The sequence below is a fragment of the Lepidochelys olivacea genome (genome assembly GCF_965140295.1).
Source record: "Lepidochelys olivacea isolate rLepOli2 genome assembly, chromosome: 5".
Taxonomy (NCBI): domain Eukaryota; kingdom Metazoa; phylum Chordata; order Testudines; family Cheloniidae; genus Lepidochelys; species Lepidochelys olivacea.
In genome coordinates this window covers 99,818,452-99,839,626 of record NC_140415.1, presented here as the reverse complement: position 1 = coordinate 99,839,626, position 21,175 = coordinate 99,818,452, and the positions used below count along the sequence as shown (strand labels likewise).

Here is a 21,175-nt window from a genome sequence, read left to right as displayed (position 1 = left end):
AAATGCCATCAGCTATCAAGAATTTTAGCTGAGATAATTTATTCATTAACTTGTTTTTGAAATCTGATTTTTTTTTAAAACAACTGTAACTAAATATATATTTCAACCTTTGGGGAAAGTGCCAGAGGGAGGCACTTCATCTCCAAATGTTCTTTCTTAAGTATGTTTTCCAAGATGACAACAGCCTTCTTTATTTCCATCTATCGTCTTTCTGGGTCTTCTTGTCCCATCACTATTAGCTCTTGTTTTATCTGAAACAGATCCCACATTTCATTGTCTCAAATGACTCAACTATCTCATTCGATACTCCCTCAGCTTTTCCATGATGGTGGCTACCTGCATCATAGCTTGTACTGTTTCATTGCGTAATCTATCCTACCAAGAAAGATTTCCTTCTTGGTCTGACAAAATGGAAATCTCCAAAGATCCCCAAAGGTCTCCATTCATGCAACAATTATGAAGGAAATAAATTAGATCTTTTCCATGGTCTGAATAGAAAAGAATGAGCTACATCACTCACTGGCATCTGAGTTATGTAAATAACAGATGGGCTGCACCTAAATCCTGGATCTGTAGAAAAATTTGGATCTGGGTATGAATGTGAATTTTACAACAAGAGACCAGTACCCTAAATCTTTACATTTCTGAGTTTTGGAAAAGTTTGGATCCATCTCCGGTTGAGAGAAAAGCCAACAAACAGCCAGTAAAATCACAGTACAGAGTGAACCTCTGTTCTGAACTCAGCTCATTGTGCCTGGGTATTTCCAGCATGATGCACTGATTTGTTAATGTTAGAAGAACAAATGGCACAACCACCTTGTGTGCCAAGTGTCAGTTTGGAATGAACTTTTATTGTCAGATTATACACAATGAAAATAAGGGGGATTATAATGGCAACCTAGCTCCAGTCTTTATTATAGTAGCACAGCGGTTACCACTAAAGTAAATGAAAACATGACAGGCAAGAGGAGAAAAAAAATTTCATTATTCATGGATGTCAAATAGAGATGGGATTCTCTTGTTTCCCTTTGGCAAGAGACTAATTAAATCTTATCCTGTGGCTCCTTAACTTGGAAACGCACTCCTGCGATTCACAAGTCAGTTTCTTCTTAGTAGGCACTGGCTTGCATCCACTATCTATAATTTCTTCCTTACATGAACTCTTTTTACAATGGAGTAATATTACAGTGGTGCCATTCACTCAGCTAAGGCACTGTCAGCATTTTAAAAAATGCCACTTGAAATACTCAGGGGTTTTACGTCAGCCATAAAATGTCCTTGGTAGTAGTAATAACATTTAACCTTTACCAGCATTCATGTGCGTGCATTTCTATGTTACTTGTCGCCACAGGATCTGTGGGTATGTCTACACTGCAATGTAAGCTTAGAGCTAGTAGAATTTGAGTTTGCAGACCCTGGATTTGTTAACCTAGGGTTTGAGCATCTATGCTTATTTGTAGCTCTACATTAAGAATTGTTGAACCCTGGGTCCCAGCCTGGGCTCCAGCATCTGCACTGCATTATGGGGGCTTGAGTCCAACCACCCATATCCTAAGTTTCCTAGCCCCCTTCCATAATATGGCTGTTCTAGCCCTTTGTTCATGGTGCAGGGTAGGAAAACTTGACTGTCCAGAGGACAAAGAAAGTCAGACTGTGGAATTGTGGACTCCCGGAGCACGAGTCCAGTGGGGCAGCGTCTATACTGCAAAGCAATAGGACTTGAACTTTGGGTCCCAGTTTGACTCAGGCTCAAACCCTCCACCCCTTGGGATCCTGGGTCTGAGCTCTGGGTTAGTGGCATTTGTGTGTAGATGAAGGGAGATTAGGCTTGAGCCTGAATTCAAAAGCCGGGTTTATATTGCAGTGCAGACCTACCCTGTGTGCCTATATTTCAGCATAGAGGGCCCAATCCAAGGCCCACTGAAGTCAGTGGGACTCTTTTTGTGTTGGTTTCAATAGGCACGGGACCAGGCCAATTGTGCTCTATGGGCCAAAGCCTGTTGCCATTTAAATCAATGGAAAAACTCCCCCTGACTTCAACAGAATAGGATTAGGTAAATCCTCAAACTGCTTTACAAACTTAACTAAATAGTTTTGTGACAAAATCTATCCTAGAAAAACCTTGCGAAGGAGTTGACTAACAGTCATTAAGAAAAGTGTCTGACCTTATCTACTTGACATAGAGTCATAAAAAGTTAGAAGATTACTGGCTAATGGTGCTTTTTGGCACTCAGACTGTATCACTATTTTCAGACCCTGCTCTGGTCAACTCTCCTTATTGCAATGCTTTGGGAACCCCAGAGCTGGATTTTTCAGATTTCATGCTAAGTGTGTAGTTGCTGAATTTCTAGAAAATATTTCCAGCCACTTTATTATACTTTTATTCTACACTAGTGCAATTTAATCGCACTTCTGAAAATGCTCTGGTACATGGAGTCACGCTCACCTAAGCTTCCAGTTCAACAAAACCTGCAGATCAGAAAAGTAAAATTTGTTCTCCACTTTGAAAGTGCATGTACACATTTAAATAGATCACTCTGCTCCCAAGCATGTCCTCGGTAAATGAAATTACTTATTACCAAATGAACATGTAATCGCACATGTAATCACTCATTTTGTAATGGCACATTCTGAGTGCATAAGGCAGCAGAGGCGTCTGGTTAGAAGTGTAGTGCAAAACAGCCAAAGTGAAAGTCTCATTCCCTGTGGGGTTAGGAAACTTTTGCTGAGACTGAACTATTCTCCTGTTAATACAGTTTTGTTTTTTTTTAAGAGCATATGCATTGGAAAAGACAGGCTTTTGAAAGTGAAACATTTTTTTTTTTTGTTTTTGGTGGGTTTAAATGGCAGAAGCTTGTTTGTTTTTCTTTTTTTCTATTGTCTCTCTCCATCTGTACTTCAGCTGTGTCTGTGACTTTCTCAGTGCTACAGCATATATTCCTGCCTGTGCCCATTTGTGTGTCTGTTTGCTTGCATGCGCACTATACTGAAATGAGCCTCTTCAGAGCCCTACCGTTTGCTCCTTATGAATTCAGCAAACACAAAGTGCATCTATGACCTTAAGAACCTCTCAATGCCCAGTGGCAAGGGAGTTCCCTGGTCTGTAATAGTAACGTCTGACAGGCCTGAGAATCTCACTGCCTAGTCCACTGCTTTCATAGTGTTTATCCATAAAGAATATCATGTAAGCTGTTAAATGAAAGCCAGCATCACACTGATTATAAATATTGTTGTGAAATGTATGTACAGATATCATGTAAAAACCTATAAAGAAAATATGTTCCTGAAGTGTGACTCCAGGCAGGGTTGACAAACAGGTTGCTGACAGACAAAGGATGTATTTTTGTCAGTCTGCCTCAGTTCAAATGTAAATTAAGCATCATAAGCCAACACAATAGAAGCCCCATATTTCCATATGAAGTTACCACACCAGAGCATAAATCGAGAGTCATCCTGACTCCAGGGACACAAAGTGGATTTGGGGATATGTAAGGAGAAGGCAAAAGGACACTTCTTTATCTGGCACTTGGGGACATAATCAGGCAGTGTGATTACATTCTTGAAAATGCGATCCCAACGAGCCTTGGCTGGAAATGCTGCAGGAAGGCTTTGGGTGAGAACGGACAGCTTCTAGATTGTTGCTTAGCCTGTTAATGTTAAGTTTGGTTTCTAGAAAGTGTGTTATGTTTTTGTTTTATACATAACCTTTCTATTTCCATTATTGTCCTTACACATTCTCTCTTAAATCTTACCCTTTGATAATACACTCATGACTGATTTCACTGTAAATATATCTCAGAGCTGCGATGTTATACAAGAGCTGATCCTCAGTTAAATCAAACAAGTTGCTATGTACACTGTGCCATTTGGGATGGCAAACATGGTACTTCTCTCAGTAGCCAGTAACAGGGGCTGGATATCAGAGGGAAACTCCAAAAGGGGTCTGAGACTGAGGTGAACCTGCTGTTAACCTGCAACACAAAGTGAGGGCTATCCTTGCCCAGATGAGATCTCTTGGGTAGCTAACAGACTGGCAGTGTTGGGGAGCTGGCACCTAGTTAAGCACTAGCAAGTCTCTCTCTGGCTGGAGGCATGGGAGTAACAAGAGGACTCTTAGTCCTGGACATCCTGAGAAAGCATCACATCATCTAGCCTAGTGAAAAATGGTGAAAAAAAGGAACTGATCTGTTTATGCTACTTGTGAGCTCCACTGAAAGGGACAAGCCCTTATAGCTTCCTGCTGTTTGTTCTGGACAAATATTTGAGTACCAACCTAAAATCAGTTTATCAGGCAATGTTTTGTCTTAAGCATATGTGGAAATGGGGAGCAGCAGGGGAGAAAGCTGGCTGTGCAAGGTTGGTGAGGTCTCCACCCACTCAAGGGACTATATTGTTGAAGTCATTCAACACCTCTGTCAATATTATTCTGCAAAAGTGCGACACACTGAGAGTCTTAAAAGGAAGTCATTAACTTAAAAATCAAAATTTTGTCTGAAGATTTTTTAAACCTATCGTTGTTAAAAGCAACACCCTAGATTACTATAACTGAAAGATTAGACACAAAAGTTAATCTATTTTTCTCCAGTTTGTTTACACTGCATTTGACTGCATGTTATGTATAGTTTTATAGTGACTATGGCAATGTTTTGAAATCAAGATCATAACATCTCTCTGTGTGCCAACTGTCTCCCTGCCTCCAACTGTCTCCCATGCCAGAGAGGCAGTTGCAGCATTTCAGAGGTGGCATAGGTATATATAGCTGTAAGGAAATCTGTGATGGGAATCAGAATTGGATCTGAGCAAAAATCCCAGATTTAGTGCCTGAATCCAAACTTCATAGTTAGCTCTGTAATGGTCTGTTTGGTCTTATCAAAACCCAGGATCTGAATACTTGAGGGTATGAAATCCAGATCTGAATCTGAACCTTCCCAAAGTCCTGAGTATTTAGATTCCATCATTTTTACTAGAATTAAGATTGAATTGTGAATTTGGATCCAGAACGCTGGTTCATGCCCACTCTTCTGTAAATGCACACTAGTATTATTATAATATAAACTGTAATAAAAGTATTATTATAATATAAGCAAGGGGTGGGGAGTGAGAATTTGGTGATGTATGTACATTAGTTAGGAGGATTTCAAAAACTCAGAGTAGGCTGCTCTCTATTATGACAGATGCCTCAATAGGAGTGTTGAGAGACTCTAGACTTGCATGAGGCTAGGCAGAGCTAGAGAAGTTCTTAGCATACCAACAAACGCCACATACAAGTGTCTGAAGGGTACACTGAGTATCACAGTAATGGAGTAGCCCCTTTTCTTATTCCTTCTATGTATGTGTTATGCATATTTTCTATCTGGCTGTTCTCAGGGTTCCTGCTAATCTCATTTATCTATGTATTAATACTGAGTACAGTATATTCCCATTTACCTGAAACCCTATTATCTGAACCTCCTCATTACTGAATCCCTTCCTTGTCTCTCAGCATGAGATACATGCCCACTGCAGCGGATTTGGCTAATGCAGAGGTTCAGATAATAGAGCAGAGACGAGGAGGCGGTGGAGGACTAGCCTCCAACCGCAGGGGAGGCCATCCTGCAGCATGGCAGGGAGCCCTCTGCAGCTGCACTGTCACAGGAGTGAGCAAGTGGGGCCATGACAGCGGTGCTGCAGAGAGCTCTATGATGCAGGGCCAGCGAGACCCTAGCCCTATGGTCCCAGCAGGGCAGAACAGAGCCCTGGCTGGAGGAGAGGGGGTCTCTGCTCTGCCCCACCAGGACTGCAGCCTGCCCTCTGTGCCTACAAGGATCGGGTGTCACCAGCCCTGCAGCAGCAGAGGGAGCCCTCTGCAGCCCTGTTATCACGGAAGTGTTTGAGTGGAGCAAAGCAGAGACCCTCAGCCAGGACTGCAAGGATTATGACGACAAGCCCACAGTTGCAGGGTAGGCCACTCTGCTGCTGAATGGCTCCTGCCCTCTTGATAATCCGAACTCCTGATTATCTGTCCCCTCATGCTATTTGGGTAACCAGGAGTTGAGGGGAATACAGCGTGAAGGCTAGGCACCAAAGAATTCCAGGGATGTCTCTACTGTTGTGAGGTGTGTGATGACCTTTATAGTGCTTGCAGACAGGATTTAAGCAGCTATGTGCTACAAATGGCCCCAGAGATGTAAAGAAGTATCCCAGTATTCATGGGCATGCAAAGATGGATATTTTCCTAACACATCGTTGCCTAATTCTCCATCGTGTGGTCTAGGACAGCCCTTAGCTACAGCAGGGCTCTATGGGGCAGCCTTTATGCGCAGCAGCCTCTTTTGGCCTCTGGAATTATCCCATACTGATAAAGAAAAGCCATGCCTGCTAGGTTGATGAGAAAGAAAACAGTATAAAAACTGTGCGACTTAACATCAAACAATGTGACCGGGATTAAGGGATTTTTTAAAAATTCTAATTCCCTTATATTAATTCATGTTTGAAGATCCTTTTAATCTCTGCATTTCTCACAGGCATAGTAAAATGCACAAAATAAACTTGTTAAAGGATACTCAAAAATTTGCTTCTGCTGTAAAATACAGGAGGAATTGAAATACCATAAAATGTACATCATTCTTCAGAATGTGTGTGTGTTAAATCTCCTCTTTTACTCTCTGTCTGTACATTATATCCATTCTTTCTATGGCAGGCTTCTCTCATACCATCTATGCTGCCTTTTCTTGGGCTTTCCTGTCTCTTCTTTCTCTTCTCTTTGACCTTGCCTTTCCCTTTTCCTTCTGACCTATTCTTTTTTTCCTCCTTCACTGATATTCTGTTTCATTTTGTGATCTTTCTCCTTTTGGTGGTGTGTGTGTGTGTGTGTGTGAGTGCAGTATTGCTTGTTTTTTAGGTCAAATGGTTCCCTCTAAAAAATAGATGTTTTCAGTGAGAGCTCTGTTTTGATCCAACAGGGAAAAACTGGTCCTCACCCAGTTAGAGTTAAAGTATTTCTGCCAGAGAAGCTTCATTATCTGCTTGCCTGTAGGTTTTGTGCTCTGCAAAGTTGATCTGGGTCTTCCTAAGGAAGCTGTTTCTGCCAGTGATTGGCAAGTGGTGCTACTCGCAGAAGTGGAGATGCAGTAGTAAAAGGGCAGCAGAATAAGGCAGTGATAGATCTGGCAATTCCACTTACGTGTATTATAGTTGGCATCTCTGTAGTTTTGCTGTAGGAATGGGACAACTCTGCTTGGCATGCAGGTAAATGCTTGGCAACCATATATAGGAGGGAATGGGGGGCAAGTATTTGTGGAATACTGACACTTTAATCATCAAGGTTGTAGCTTATGTACAGTATCTACAATAATGTAATGATGAGATGACAAGCACAAACGTCATACAGCACAATTGCAAACCACTGCTACATGGGTATTCATAGGCAGCACTCCTGCTTGGACTTTCAAATGGAAATAAGCAGGCTCAGCAGGGTATGAAGCTGCTAGTAACTACAGAAAAATAATTTTTTTTTTAAATCAAACTGTACCCGTCTTTTTCAAAAGTGCTGATTTGAGCAAAGTATTGCAAACTGTCTGCAACCTGAAATTGCAGGAATTTATACATTCGGACTGATGTGAATCTATAATGGATTTTAGAGGAAGGATTGAGTTATAAAATGAAAGTCTCAGTTCAGCCAGCCTGTCAAAAATCAAGGCTAATAGAGTTTAGTACATGCAGTCCATTTAAATGCCTAATAATAATACCTAGTTCTAATATTTCACTTTCCATCCGTAGATCTGAAAGCACTTTACAAAGGAGATAAGCATCTTTAGCTCCATTTTACGATGGAGCAACCAAGACAGAGAGCAATAAACTGACTTTCCCAACAGGTCTGGGGCAGAGCTGGGAACAGAGCTCAAGACCTCTGAGTCCCTGTCCAGTGCTCAATCTACTAGACCACACTGCGTCCAAGTTTTTAGCAGTTTTTAGGCTAGTAACTTACCCAGTATTTAAAGCGTGGTGCTACTCTGAAAAGTTACTTTGTAAAAGTGGTCTTACGGGGTCCAATGTTTATGGTCTCTCAATGATTTCCATATGAAATGTGCTCAGTTTATAAGTAAAAATATTTTTCTAAGGGACAGCCCTATACACTCAAGCTGGGGTCTCAGAATCAAGCTCTGTTCTCTCCTTCTCACACATCACCACCTGTAATAAAGGTTCTACAGGCTGAATTAAGCCTGTAGTGGCCCTTGTGCAATCCCATGTCTTCAAATTGTGCTCTTATTGACAGTTGGGCAGTGCTTCTCTTCAGTGGGTTTGCACAGGTGTAACTGGTAGGAATTTAATAAACTATATGGCTGATGATACATGAAATGGGGTAACATTGGTATCTTTTTAGCTGTGTTATGCTCCGCCAGGGGTAGAATATACACAAATTTGCTGGGTTAGGAATGTGCATTTTTAAACACAGTCACTTCTTTAAATCAGTAACGTTCAAACCAAATCATCCACAATATTATTGTGATTGTATTTATGATTACCCAACACTTCCATTACACATTTTTGTGAACTGTTTAAGGTTGGGGTATAATTTGGCCCATTCTGTAAAGACACTGACTTCATTGGGATTGTACAGGTGTAAATGAAGGCAGGAATTGGCCCTACATTGCTACTGATTCCAAATACCAGCACCATTTGTTGTTTGCTGCAGGTTACTCTTACCCATTACCGTCCACATGGCGTGAAATATATGGCACGGAATGTATGAATTCTTTACTGCTTGGTTATGACTTGCAACAAGAATAAATGCTAAAAGCTCAAGCTTGCTGCCTTAATGGGAACAGAGCTCTCATCAGCATGAATGGCACTTTTGTGTGTGTACAGATGGTGTGGATGGCAAGACAGCACCAACAAGTGCTCTTCTGATTAAGATCTATTAAAGACATTGGCAGGCTCATCTTGTCGTTTTTTTCAGTCACATTATGGACATCAGATAATATGCATAACACCATTCACAAAGCAAAAACAGAGAAGCCACTTCAGCGCCCATACAACGGATAAAATGCATGATGTAAATACAGCACCTAAGTTGATGAGTAAATAAGACTAGAGAGCAATAGAAAGTATTCTAGGAATCAAAGGGTAATGAATGCATGGGGAGAGATTTTTCAAAGCTGCTTGGGGATTTGCACACCCAGTTCCCTGAGCGACATTTGAAAATGTCAGTCATGATGAGGAACTGCATTCAGGTCCCTGATTTCAGATCTAGAAAACCATTCACATACCAGCTCCTTCTTCTTCATGCACTCCATGAGGATTATGAAGAGGTGCTGTGCCTGGGTTCGAGTGTAGGTAAAAGTCTTCTGGATAGTAACTAGTAACTGGTCCCTCAGAGACTCATTGATAAGTCTGAAATTCAGAAGAGCAGAGAAAATGCAGAAGCGTGTCATTAAAACTTGCATTGAAAAGGATTGCAATGTCAAATGAATGGCAAAAGAGGTAAGAGTGAGAAAACAAAAGTGCGTTAAAAGTTTGATCTTTTTGCACAGAACTGAAAGACAAAGATTTATTAAAGAGTCATACAATGTTATGCTGAGAAAACATGCTGCCCTGAACACAGTGAAGTGGTCCCTCACTTCTGAGATTTGATTTCAATTCCCAGATATCGCCTGAACAGAAAGTCACTCAAGGCTACCAGCTGTGGGGGATTTCTTAATGAAAGCAAGATGACAGCCTGGCTTTGATGCAGACTGGGATGTCAGGATGAGCTGAACACACAGTTCTACCAATGGGCTCGCAGAGCTCAATGAAGGGTTCAGCTGGTGGCGCTTTGGGGACTTTCTTTTTTGCCAATTTTTTGTTTTTAGTGAATATTTTTGTTGTATTTAATGAATCATACCATACCATATACAATTACACCAAAACAGCTACCATAATTCCCAATATTAATATTTTACAACCAGTATTTTAAAAGGTAAGTTTTTATAGGTTATTATATTGAATGCCATTTTTTTGCTCTGGTTAAGTCTGTCATCTATGAAACCAAAATGAGCATGGTAATGAGACAAGTAAGTAGTCACAATAAGCGAAGGATAAGGGTAAAATTTTCAAAGTGCCTAAGGGTATGTCTATGCTACAATAAAAGACCCATAGCATGGCTCATGGGTGGCCCTGGTCAGCTGGTTTAGGGCTATAAAATTGCAGTGTAGATGTTTGGGCTTTGGCTGGTGCCCCGGCTGTGAGATACAAGGGGGGAGGGTCTTAGAGCTCCAGTCTGAGCCTGAACGTTTACACTGCTGTTCTTTACCCTGCAGCCTGAGCCAACACATGTGGGCTTGGAGATACAGTGCCATAGGTTTTTTTTATTGCTATATAGACATAACCTTAAGTGACTTAGGAGTCCCAGTGGGACACTTCTGAAATGTTTATCCTTAAACACCATTTGTCAATTCTCCTGCTGAAGGCTCCACCTTTCAGATGAAATTTAAAACTGAATTATTGACTACTTGTTTTCACTGGATATCCTCCTGGCATTTTTTGCCAGAGTAAAGGTGTTGATTCCACTGTTTACCAAGTTCTAATGTCTACCTCCATTCCATTTGCAAATTCAATTGCATTCCTTTTCTCTTCCTGTCTTAAACTGTGTTTTGTAGAGCATGGATCTTTCACTGTTAAAAGAGAAGCCACATTCTACACTGGAGGTGTTTACATTTCAGTAGCTGAGGGAGTAATTCATGTGTATCCTGTGTGTAAGGTTTACAAAGTGCTTTGGAATCCTCTGAGATAGAGTGGCTTAAAGGTGCAGTGTAAAATTTAGCCATTTAACTGGGATTTTAATGAATTACCATCAAGCCACAGTGAGGACTTGCTGTATGGCAGATAAAGGCACGGTAAATCATCTGTATGGAAGACTTAAAACACCACCCTACACTTGAAACCTACTGACCGCTTTAGTTATCTACATGCCTCCAGCTTTCATCCAGACCAGACCACACCACACCACACAATCCATTGTCTACAGCCAAGCTCTACGATACAACCGCATTTGCTCCAACCCCTCAGATGGAGACAAACACCTACAAGATCTCTATCAAGTGTTCTTACAACTACAATACCCACCTGCTGAAGTGAAGAAACAGATTGACAGAGCCAGAAGAGTACCCAGAAGTTACCTACTACAGGACAGGCCCAACAAAGAAAGTAACAGAATGCCACTAGCCATCACCTTCAGCCCCCAACTCAAACCTCTCCAGTGCATCATCAAGGATCTACAAACTATCCTGAAGGACGACCCATCACTCTCACAGATCTTGGGAGACAGGCCAGTCCTTGCTTACAGACAGCCCCCCAACCTGAAGCAAATACTCACCAGCAACCACACACCACCCAACAAAAACACTAACCCAGGAACCTATCCTTGCAACAAAGGCCGTTGCCAACTGTGTCCACATATCTATTCAGGGGACACCATCATAGGGCCTAGTCACATCAGCCACACTATCAGAGGCTCGTTCACCTGCACATCTACCAATGTGATATATGCCATCATGTGCCAGCAATGCCCCTCTGCCATGTACATTGGCCAAACAGGACAGTCTCTACGTAAAAGAATAAATGGACACAATTCAGATGTCAAGAATTTAACATTTAAAAACCAGTTGGAGAACACTTCAATCTCTCTGGTCACTCGATTGTAGAAAGAATAGTAAATATGGCAGGCGACCAGCTTGGCTTAACAGTGAAATCCTTGCTGATCAACAAGTGGAAGATTGGACAAATGACCAGGGAAGAGTATAAAAATATTGCTCAGGCATGCAGGAGTGGAATCAGGAAGGCCAAATCACACCTGGAGTTGCAGCTAGCAAGAGATGTTAAGAGTAACAAGAAGGGTTTCTTCATGTATGTTGGCAACAAGAAGAAAGTCAAGGAAAGTGTGGGACCCTTACTGAATGAGGGAGGCGACCTAGTGACAGAGGATGTGGAAAAAGATAATGTACTCAATGCTTTTTTTGCCTCTGTCTTCACAAACATGGTCAGCTCCCAGACTACTGCACTGGGCAGCACAGCATGGGGAGGAGGTGACCAGCCCTCTGTGGAGAAAGAAGTGGTTCGGGACTATTTAGAAAAACTGGACGAGCACAAGTCCATGGGGCCAGATGCGCTGCATCTGAGAGTGCTAAAGGAGATGGCAGATGTGATTGCAGAGCCATTGGCCATTATCTTTGAAAACTCATGGCTATCTGGGGAAGTCCCAGGAGACTGGAAAAAGGCTAATGTAGTGCCCATCTTTAAAAAAGGGAAGGAGGAGGATCTGGAGAACTACAGGCCAGTCAGCCTCACCTCAGTCCCTGGAAAAATCATGGAGCAGGTCCTCAAGGAATCAATTCTGAAGCACTTAGAGAAGAGGAAAGTGATCAGGAACAGTCAGCATGGATTCACCAAGGGCAAGTCATGCCTGACTAATCTAATTGCCTTCTATGACGAGATAACTGGCTCTGTGGATGAGGGGAAAGCGGTGGACGTGTTGTTCCTTGACTTTAGCAAAGCTTTTGATACGGTCTCCCACAGTATTCTTGCCAGCAAGTTAAAGAAGCGTGGGCTGGATGAATGGACTATAAGGTGGATAGAAAGTTGGCTAGATAGTCGGGCTCAACGGGTAGTGATCAATGGCTCCATGTCTAGTTGGCAGCTGGTGTTAAGTGGAGTGCCCCAAGGGTCGGTCCTCTGGCCGGTTTTGTTCAATATCTTCACAAATGATCTGGAGGATGGTGTGGATTGCACCCTCAACAAGTTTGCAGATGACACTAAATTTGGGAGGAGAGGTAGATATGCTGGAGGGTAGGGATAGGATACAGAGGCCCCTAGAGAAATTAGAGGATTGGGCCAAAAGAAATCTGATGAGGTTCAACAAGGACAAGTGCAGAGCCTTGCACTTAGGAAGGAAGTATCCCATACACCGCTACAGACTAGGGACCAAATGGCTCAGCAGCAGTTCTGCAGAAAAGGACCTAGGGGTTACAGTGGATCAGAAGCTGGATAGGAGTCAACAGTGTGCCCTTGTTGCCAAGAAGGCCAATGGCATTTTGGGATGTATATGTATATGCCAGCAGGTTGAGGGACGTGATTATTCTCCTCTATTCGACATTGGTGAGGCCTCATCTGGAGTACTGTGTCCAGTTTTGGGCCCCACACTACAAAAAGGATGTGGAAAAATTGGAAAGAGTCCAGCGGAGGGCAACAAAAATGATTAGCGGACTTGAACACATGACTTATGAGGAGAGGCTGAGGGAACTGGGATTGTTTAGTCTGCAGAAGAGAAGAATGAGGGGGGATTTGATAGCTGCTTTCTCAGTGGTAGCTGATGTTCTCAGTGGTAGCTGATGACAGAACAAGGAGTAATGGTCTCAAGTTGCAGTGGGGGAGGTTTAGGTTGGATATTAGGAAAAACTTTCACTAGGAGGGTGGTGAAACACTGGAATGCGTTACCTAGGGAGGTGGTGGAATATCCTTCCTTAGATATTTGTAAGGTCAGGCTTGATAAAGCCCTGGCTGGGATGATTTAGTTGGGGATTGGTCCTGCTCTGAGCAGGGGGTTGGACTAGATGACCTCCTGAGGTCCCTTCCAACCCTGATATTCTATGATTCTGCGATTACAGACTTAAAAGTCGCAATATGACAACAAAAGAACTTCAAAAAACAGACTCCAACGAGAGACTGCTGAATTGGAATTAATTTGCAAACTGGATACCATTAACTTAGACTTGACTAAAGCCTGGGAGTGGATGTGTCATTACACAAAGTAAAACTATTTCCCCATGTTTATTTGTTCCCCCTACTGTTCCTCACACTGTTCTTATCAACTGCTGGAAATGGTCCATCTTGATTATCACTGCAAAAGGTTTTTTTTCTCTCCTGCTGGTAACAGCTCACCTTAACTGATCACTCTCATTATAGTGTGCATGGTAACACCCATTGTTTCATGTTCTTCGTGTATATAAAATCGTCCTACTGTATTTTCCACTGCATGCATCCGATGAAGTGAGCTGTAGGTCACGAAAGCTTATGCTCAAATAAATTTGTTAGTCTCTAAGGTGCCACAAGTACTCCTTTTTTTTGCAGATACAGACTAACATGGCTGCTACTCTGAAACCTGTTGATGTAAAATGTGTTCATAAGACTGTTTTTCTAAATAACCAAAGTGGCCTAATGTGTTGCCCCTATTGTTCTCCAAAATTTAATCTCCATGAGGAGGACAACTACTATCTGAAGATCCATTTCTTCCAATATGAATATATTACCAATACATTCAAAGTTCATGCAATTATGTAAAATTTGTATTATCTAGAATTACTTGGTACCTTCTATTACGTTATCGGATAATCATGCTTATTTTATCTAGGCCATCAAAGCTGTGGTTTCAGATATGATGACTACCACAGAATATCTTGACATCTTCTGAATTTGTTAATTTCTCAGCTGGCACCTGAAAAATATAGTCTATTACAGCAGTCCTGACTTCAGCAAGTCTTCCACTTACCTCAGTACTATAGGCGGCTTTTACAAATTGGAATAATATCATTCATTCATTACTAAAATGTCATAACTAACTAACAGTTTCAACTGATGATTAATTGTATCACAGTATATTGCCTATGGACTATATCTGGAAAACTTAGTCTTTACTTATACAAAAGTCCTACTGAAATCAGAAGTAAATAAGGACTGTGGGATTTGGCCCTACGAATCTTTATTGAGAGGATTCAGTAGTACCACATTAACAATCAGTGACCTCATCATTGTTGCACATGCTTATGCTGATGGTGCGAAAGTAAATGCCATCGTATCAGTAATTATTAATAAATGTTAACAAATTTACATTTAGAGGTATTTGTTTATTCCAAAAGAAATCAGAACCATAACATCTGGGAACTTTCGTAGATTAAAAATAAACAAATACCAAATGTCTTAATTCCAGGTTTCAGAGTAGTAGCCGTGTTAGTCTGTATCTGCAAAAAGAACAGGAGGACTTGTGGCACCTTAGAGATTAACAAATTTATTTGAGCAAAAGCTTTTGTGAGCTACAGCTCACTTCATTGGATGCATGCAGTATCCGATGAAGTGAGCGGTAGCTCATGAAAGCTTATGCTCAAATACATTTTATATTGTGTTTAACTGTTTATATCCCACTCTGCTTGCAGATTCTTTCCAGAAGTAGACAGTCACTGAATAAGGAAGGGAAGATTCAAAGAACACTCCGCATTGACTGAATCTAACCAAGAAGCCATATACAAGATTTGCTTTTGGCAAGTTGAAGCTTTTAGAAATTTAAAGGAACCATTTTTAACTTAGTGCAAATGTTAATACTTAAATAATGCCTTAACATCAAAATGAAATAATATTGCATGCCACATCAACCAAGGTTCTTGACAGCAGAGAGCCTGATAATTGAAACCATTAATTATTTGTTCTGGATGCAACATAGTTATTCTTAAATACCTTACAAATTAGTGGGTTCAGTAATTTAGAAAAATGTATCTTTTGAAATCTGAAAGACTCTATACTAAAAGGAGTTTGCTCATTTAAAATGTTAGGTTTTTTTTTAGCTTATTAGATGAGTCAGAATATTTTCAGTAAAAGTCAATGTTAATCAAATACAGAGTACTGAACCAGAAAATCTTCACAGCTCCCATATTATATTAGATAAAACCAAAGCTTTATGATTTTAAACCCGTGCAGCAATTGTAGTCAGGTAGCAGAGTATATAATAGTCAAAGCTGGCTTAAGGTAATTGGTTTGGGATATACAAACACTGAAACCCATTTCATGTGGCTTGTGAGCGTCATGCAAAGTTGTAGCATCACATTCTCCCCCCTGGAGTAAAGAGGTGCAGAAATGAATAGGAGCTGCAAATAATCACTGCAAAATGGAGTTTGAATCATCTCATCATTAGAGCTGGTTGGAAATTTTTCCATAAAGTGTTTTTTATGTGCAAAATGTTGATTTGTCAAAACCAAAACTTGCATCAGGAAGGTTTCTGAGGTCTCAGATGGAATTTCTCATCAAAGCCAGAGAGAAAGAAAGTGTCACCCCAGAACAGCCAATAGCCCAAAGCTTAGGGCACTCACCTAGGACATGGGTGACCCACGGTCAAATCTCTGGTCTGAATCAAGTACTTAGCAGGGATGTGGGAGACCCAGGATCAAGTGCCCAAACCACTGGAATATCAACTGTTCTCTACATATAGTGAACCTATATTGCACCCACTCTGTGGCCACTCATTCCTGATACCAGCCTGCCTAGTCCCTCTATGCAGATCCAAATCCCATGGAGCACCATCTGAAGGGTGCCGCACAAGAAGGGGGATGGAGATAATGCTGGGGAGGCAGGTGAACCTCCTTCCACATGGGAAAAGTGAAAGCTGCACGTTACACTGAGGGTTCCGTATACATGAGGATCTTGGAGGCACAATCTGGGCCATTGCATGGAAGCATCTGAGGTAAAGTGCCACCACATATGGAAATGTGAGGCAACTTTTCTGCGTTCCTGGTGGTCTGAGTTGCACCCAATGCATCACCGCTGTTAGCGCACAGCTGTCATTTCATTACGTACCCACTGAAACCAGCTAATCTCCAGTACACTGAAGCACATCTTTTTGTTCACAGCCGAACATAGTTCTTTTGTTGCAAGTTAGTATGTGGCTTAAATATACAGGCCCAAACCCTGAAGCCCCTATTCAGGCAAAACTATTTTCAAAAATCAAAGGGAATTTTGCCTTTGTAAAAACTGAATAAAAACAAGGGTCTTATGCTCTAAAATGGTGTGGAAAGGGGCTAATATTCTAATAATGTATTTCAGAACTCAGCTGGGTTAGTAAACATGTTATTCCATCCTATAATGAGAAAAATGTGTAGTAAAGTGTAGTGGATATTGCTCAAAACACCCCTTAAAGAGATTTAAAAAATCTGGCACCCCTACTGGGAAAGATGTGAAGTATGTGAAACAATTTAGAAGCTGTAATAAGATGCTGTGGCCTATGGACTTATATAGCATACCTTTCTAAAACTCTTTTAGTCTCTACTCCAACCATGATCAATTTCCAAAAATAATTAAATACAAATCCTGAAGTTTTTACTCAGAATGTAGACCACTTTCTGTCAGGCAAACTCCTTGAAGTCAATAGGAATTTGCCTCAGTAAGCATTGAGTGAAAACAGGATAAGGCTCTCAGGGTAGGGTCCATAATTTTTCAAAGTAGCCTTCATTTGTCTTTCCTATATTAAAGTTATCCAGAACATATCATGCCATAATTTTTTTTTTAAAAGCAAACTTCTGAATTAAACTAATGGGAGTTCTTTTTAAAAATCAGTGGCATGAGATGGCTGTCTAATTACCGAGAGGCAAGTCTTCCTGCAGCATGACAGTTTGCAAACTGCTTGGTTGTATCATTTATCATGTGATCTGTCACTTAATTTTCCATGCTTATAAATGTACTATTTATATCAGAGAGGTTTGTAGGCCTAAGGTCAGTCTCAATATTTTTCTATTCAGTGCCTTGGTGATGCAGCAAACTGGAAATAATTATATCAGAAATAGAATCAAATAGCAGGGTTAGTAACTGTCTCTTTCTAATAAAGCATACATAGCAATGTCAGATAAGCTTTGTGTTAAATGTGAAATAATTTGGTTCAAGTCTAAACCTTATTTCCTTCTTATGACCCTAGAAGTGCTAGCAGCTGCCCAAATCAAGGATCCTTGATTGTACTGGACACAACTGAATTGCACAATTAACAATCAGTTAATTTTTTTAAAAAAATATATACCTATGATGCACATGCTAAAAATAGCATGTACAAAACAGGTAATTATACTGGCATCTGCAACAAAATCACAGGAAATTATGCATGCAGAATTACGGGCTTAGTGCAAACAACTGCATGTTTCACATATTCAAATTAGCATCCTCTTCTAAAAATACAGCCCTCCATGTGGAAGCTTAAGAGGCATTAATTTAATTTAAGCCTCTCTGTGCTGTCATGGGTTAATATTCTCTGACTCTGTTCCCAATTGTTCATACTTTGTTGTCCTATGGGAGTTTTGGGTCTCTAATAGATTATCTCCTATGGACCAAATATCTAAAAACTTGCCAAAAGGAGGACCTGCTGCCACCACTATCCCTGCAAAATATGGTTAAGGAACCATGGTTGGTCTTGTATGGTTGATATTTAGGCCTTGATTATCTACTCTGTCTGAGTTTCTCTGATTCAGGGCTGCCTGATCCTGGCACATGTTAGGGCTGGGATCTTATGTGCCTGGAGGACAGCTCTGTCATGGCCCTCCCCCTGCCCTTCCCTGACAAGCCTGTCTTTCTTATACGCTAGGCTAGAGGAGTGGTGTAATGCCACTTTGCACTGCTTATTGGGGAATCCAGCCCATAACTTGCAGGACAAACCTGAGTCTTTACCCTAAATCATCTGGATTCTTATCTTCGATGGATATTCCTACTGCCTCCTCACAACCTGTTTGAACCCTGAAGAATCTGTCATGTTGTTGCATGATGCCTCAGGGACAAGGCATAGAACAGCTTTGTTGACCTTTTACTCTTTTCTGTGTCTAATTTTCTTTAGGATTCCTACCCTCTCTCTTTTGGTTTGATCATTTACTCTACCTGAGAGTGGTGTTTTGGGGGGTTTTATGTGTTAAACAGATGAATTCCCAGATTCTATTAATGTATAATCAATCAACTGGGAGCAAAGCATTATTAGTAGATACCTCATTATCTATTCTGTCCTTGCTAAGGAAAAGTCTGTCTTTTGTTTTGTTTTTATTGATCATTGAGGATTCTGTTATTTCATTTATTTCTGGTTAATTTTAATTCTATGTGCACAAATAATTCAATAATCAATATATGAAAAAAACCCATGTTAGGATATAGATATTCAGGCCTGTCTGCAAAGGCCTGTACTTTAAGAATTTAGGGGTATTCTTATCACTTGGCTAGTTCTAGAGGTATAAAAGAAAGAATCAAAATCACTGTCTGCTGGTGTAAGGGCCTTCTCTTACTGTGACAGTTTGAGGCCCTGTTCTTAGGCTAAGGCCTTTGGCTAAGCAGCAGAAGCAGCCATAAGCTAGGAAGCGAACAGTCACATCCTCACATTCCAAACTAGTCACATTGAAATAAGGTGCTATTGGGCTGTCAGGCACTATCAGGACAGGATTGTATTCCTATCACCTCCAGAGAAAGGGAAGTGCCTAGAAAATGTAAAAGGAAACTTAGTTTGATAGCATCCTGTCTGGCAAGAACTCACTTATCAATAGCTGGGATGTGAAATCCTCACTTCTGTATTGTTTTGTCATTATAGTTCCCACTTTGCTATTGTTTATTGGCATGGTCTCTGTCTGGTTCTGTGATTGTTTCTGTCTGCTGTACAATTAATTTTGCTGGGTGTAAACTAATTAAGGTGGTGGGATATAATTGGTTAGCTAATCATGTTACAATATGTTAGGATTGGTTAGTTAAATTTCAGTAGAATGATTGGTTAAGGTATAGCTAAGAATATTACTATATAAATTAGGGGCAAACAGGAAGTAAATTGGGATTCGAAAATAAGGAAAAAGGAACTTGTATTTAAGCTTGCTGGAAGTTCACCCCAATAAACATCGAATTGTTTGCACCTTTGGACATCGGGTATTGTTGCTCTCTGTTCATGCAAGAAGGACCAGGGAAGTGGGAGAGTGAAAGAATAAGTTCTCTAACACCCCATTTGAAATAATCTTATTACTGTTAGGCAATCAAATAAAAAAAGCAACATTTAAACAAATTTAAAGGTTTGACTAAGCAACAAAAGCATAGAAACTGAGTTAAGACTGTCCTCCGATTATGTTAGGCTTACCTAGACATTACCACAGTAGGTGAACTTCCCATTCATATATACTTTAGTTCTTTAAAGTGCAATGTGTTGCATCACAAGTGAAAGATAAAAGTGACTGCCTTAACTCAAACCATTAATATTATTTTAATGTATTTTTTGTATTTACTTTTCTTGCCTTCCCACCGCCAATACTGCACTAAAACAAGCAAGCCACCAAAAAATTCAGCTGTGCCATTTCAGAAAAACTGGGGAAAGAGGAAGGTAATAGCAAGACCTGGTTTCCTGTGGTATTGTTGGGTTTCTGAACAGTTTCATTTTAAGCACTCTTTTCAACTGCAAAAGTAAATATTGCTTAGATACCATGGAGCTATGGAAAAACCTCAGACTGACAGATAGAAAGGTAGATATCACCCCTCATGAAATAAATAGATTCAAGAAGCCTGGGATCTGGCATCTCTGACTGGAAAACAGTTCTAGGGACAAATGCTGAAAGTGGAATGATTATCATGTAGCTGTAAACAAGCTGAAGTTGGTTTTCAAAGTTACTGCAATACTGTCAGATCTGGAAAATTCAATTTGTTGTATCATTTGATATTTAAGGTCTTCTAGTTCCACCTTAAATTAGCAGAATGCTTTTGAAAGATTGCTTTCTGGGAAGCAAGGACAAGTCCAAACCTGAGGCAGGAGGCAATGCCTGTTTATCCATCCCCCTGTCCATTCCTTGCTGCAAATGACTCCACTGCTCACAAAGAGAGACTGAAAAATGTAAGTGTCGTTTTTTAAAAGTTCAAGGTCTTAGAGGCGATATGATAAGTATAAATGAAGGATATAAAGGACAGTGAAAAGAATTATTCTCACTGGACACTAGTGTTATAACAGCTAGGAGGATCACATTAAAAAAAAAGATACATTTAATTTCAGTATTAGGAAAACTATTTTGATGGTCAGGTCAACCAGATAAGGGACCTGTTTGTCTTGTGATGTTCAGTAATTATGGCATGATCACTAAGTATCTTTAAGGGAATGTTAGATTACAGAGAAAAAGTAGCATAGGTTCCTTCTTGTTTGGTGGGTTAAGCTAGATGATCCAAATAGGTATGTGCCATCCCTATATTTAATTCTATAATGCATTGGAATCTTAAGGTTAATAGGGCTAAAATTCATCAATGTTCCTATTTTAACATTTTTATAGTACCTTAACAAGTCCATGTTAGTATTTTAAACACTTAACAAATCAGAAATGATGGTTCTTCATGGCAAGAATTTACAAATGGGAACCCTGTCAAGATGCATTAGATTAATTTAGATTGAAAGCCCAGTCTCCTTTCAATGTTAGCTTTGTTC

At 40.5% G+C, this 21,175-nt stretch overlaps 1 protein-coding gene across 2 annotated transcripts in view; it reads right to left on the bottom strand.

Annotated features, from left to right (window-relative positions):
* Positions 1-21,175, bottom strand: part of TRPM3 (transient receptor potential cation channel subfamily M member 3) — a 190,146-nt gene that overhangs the window by 109,925 nt on the left and 59,046 nt on the right. For both annotated transcript variants that reach the window (XM_084628736.1, XM_084628737.1), the window contains exon 6: positions 9,249-9,372. In XM_084628736.1, the coding sequence (XP_084484862.1) occupies positions 9,249-9,372 (124 nt within the window). The remainder of the gene's footprint in view (positions 1-9,248; positions 9,373-21,175) is intronic.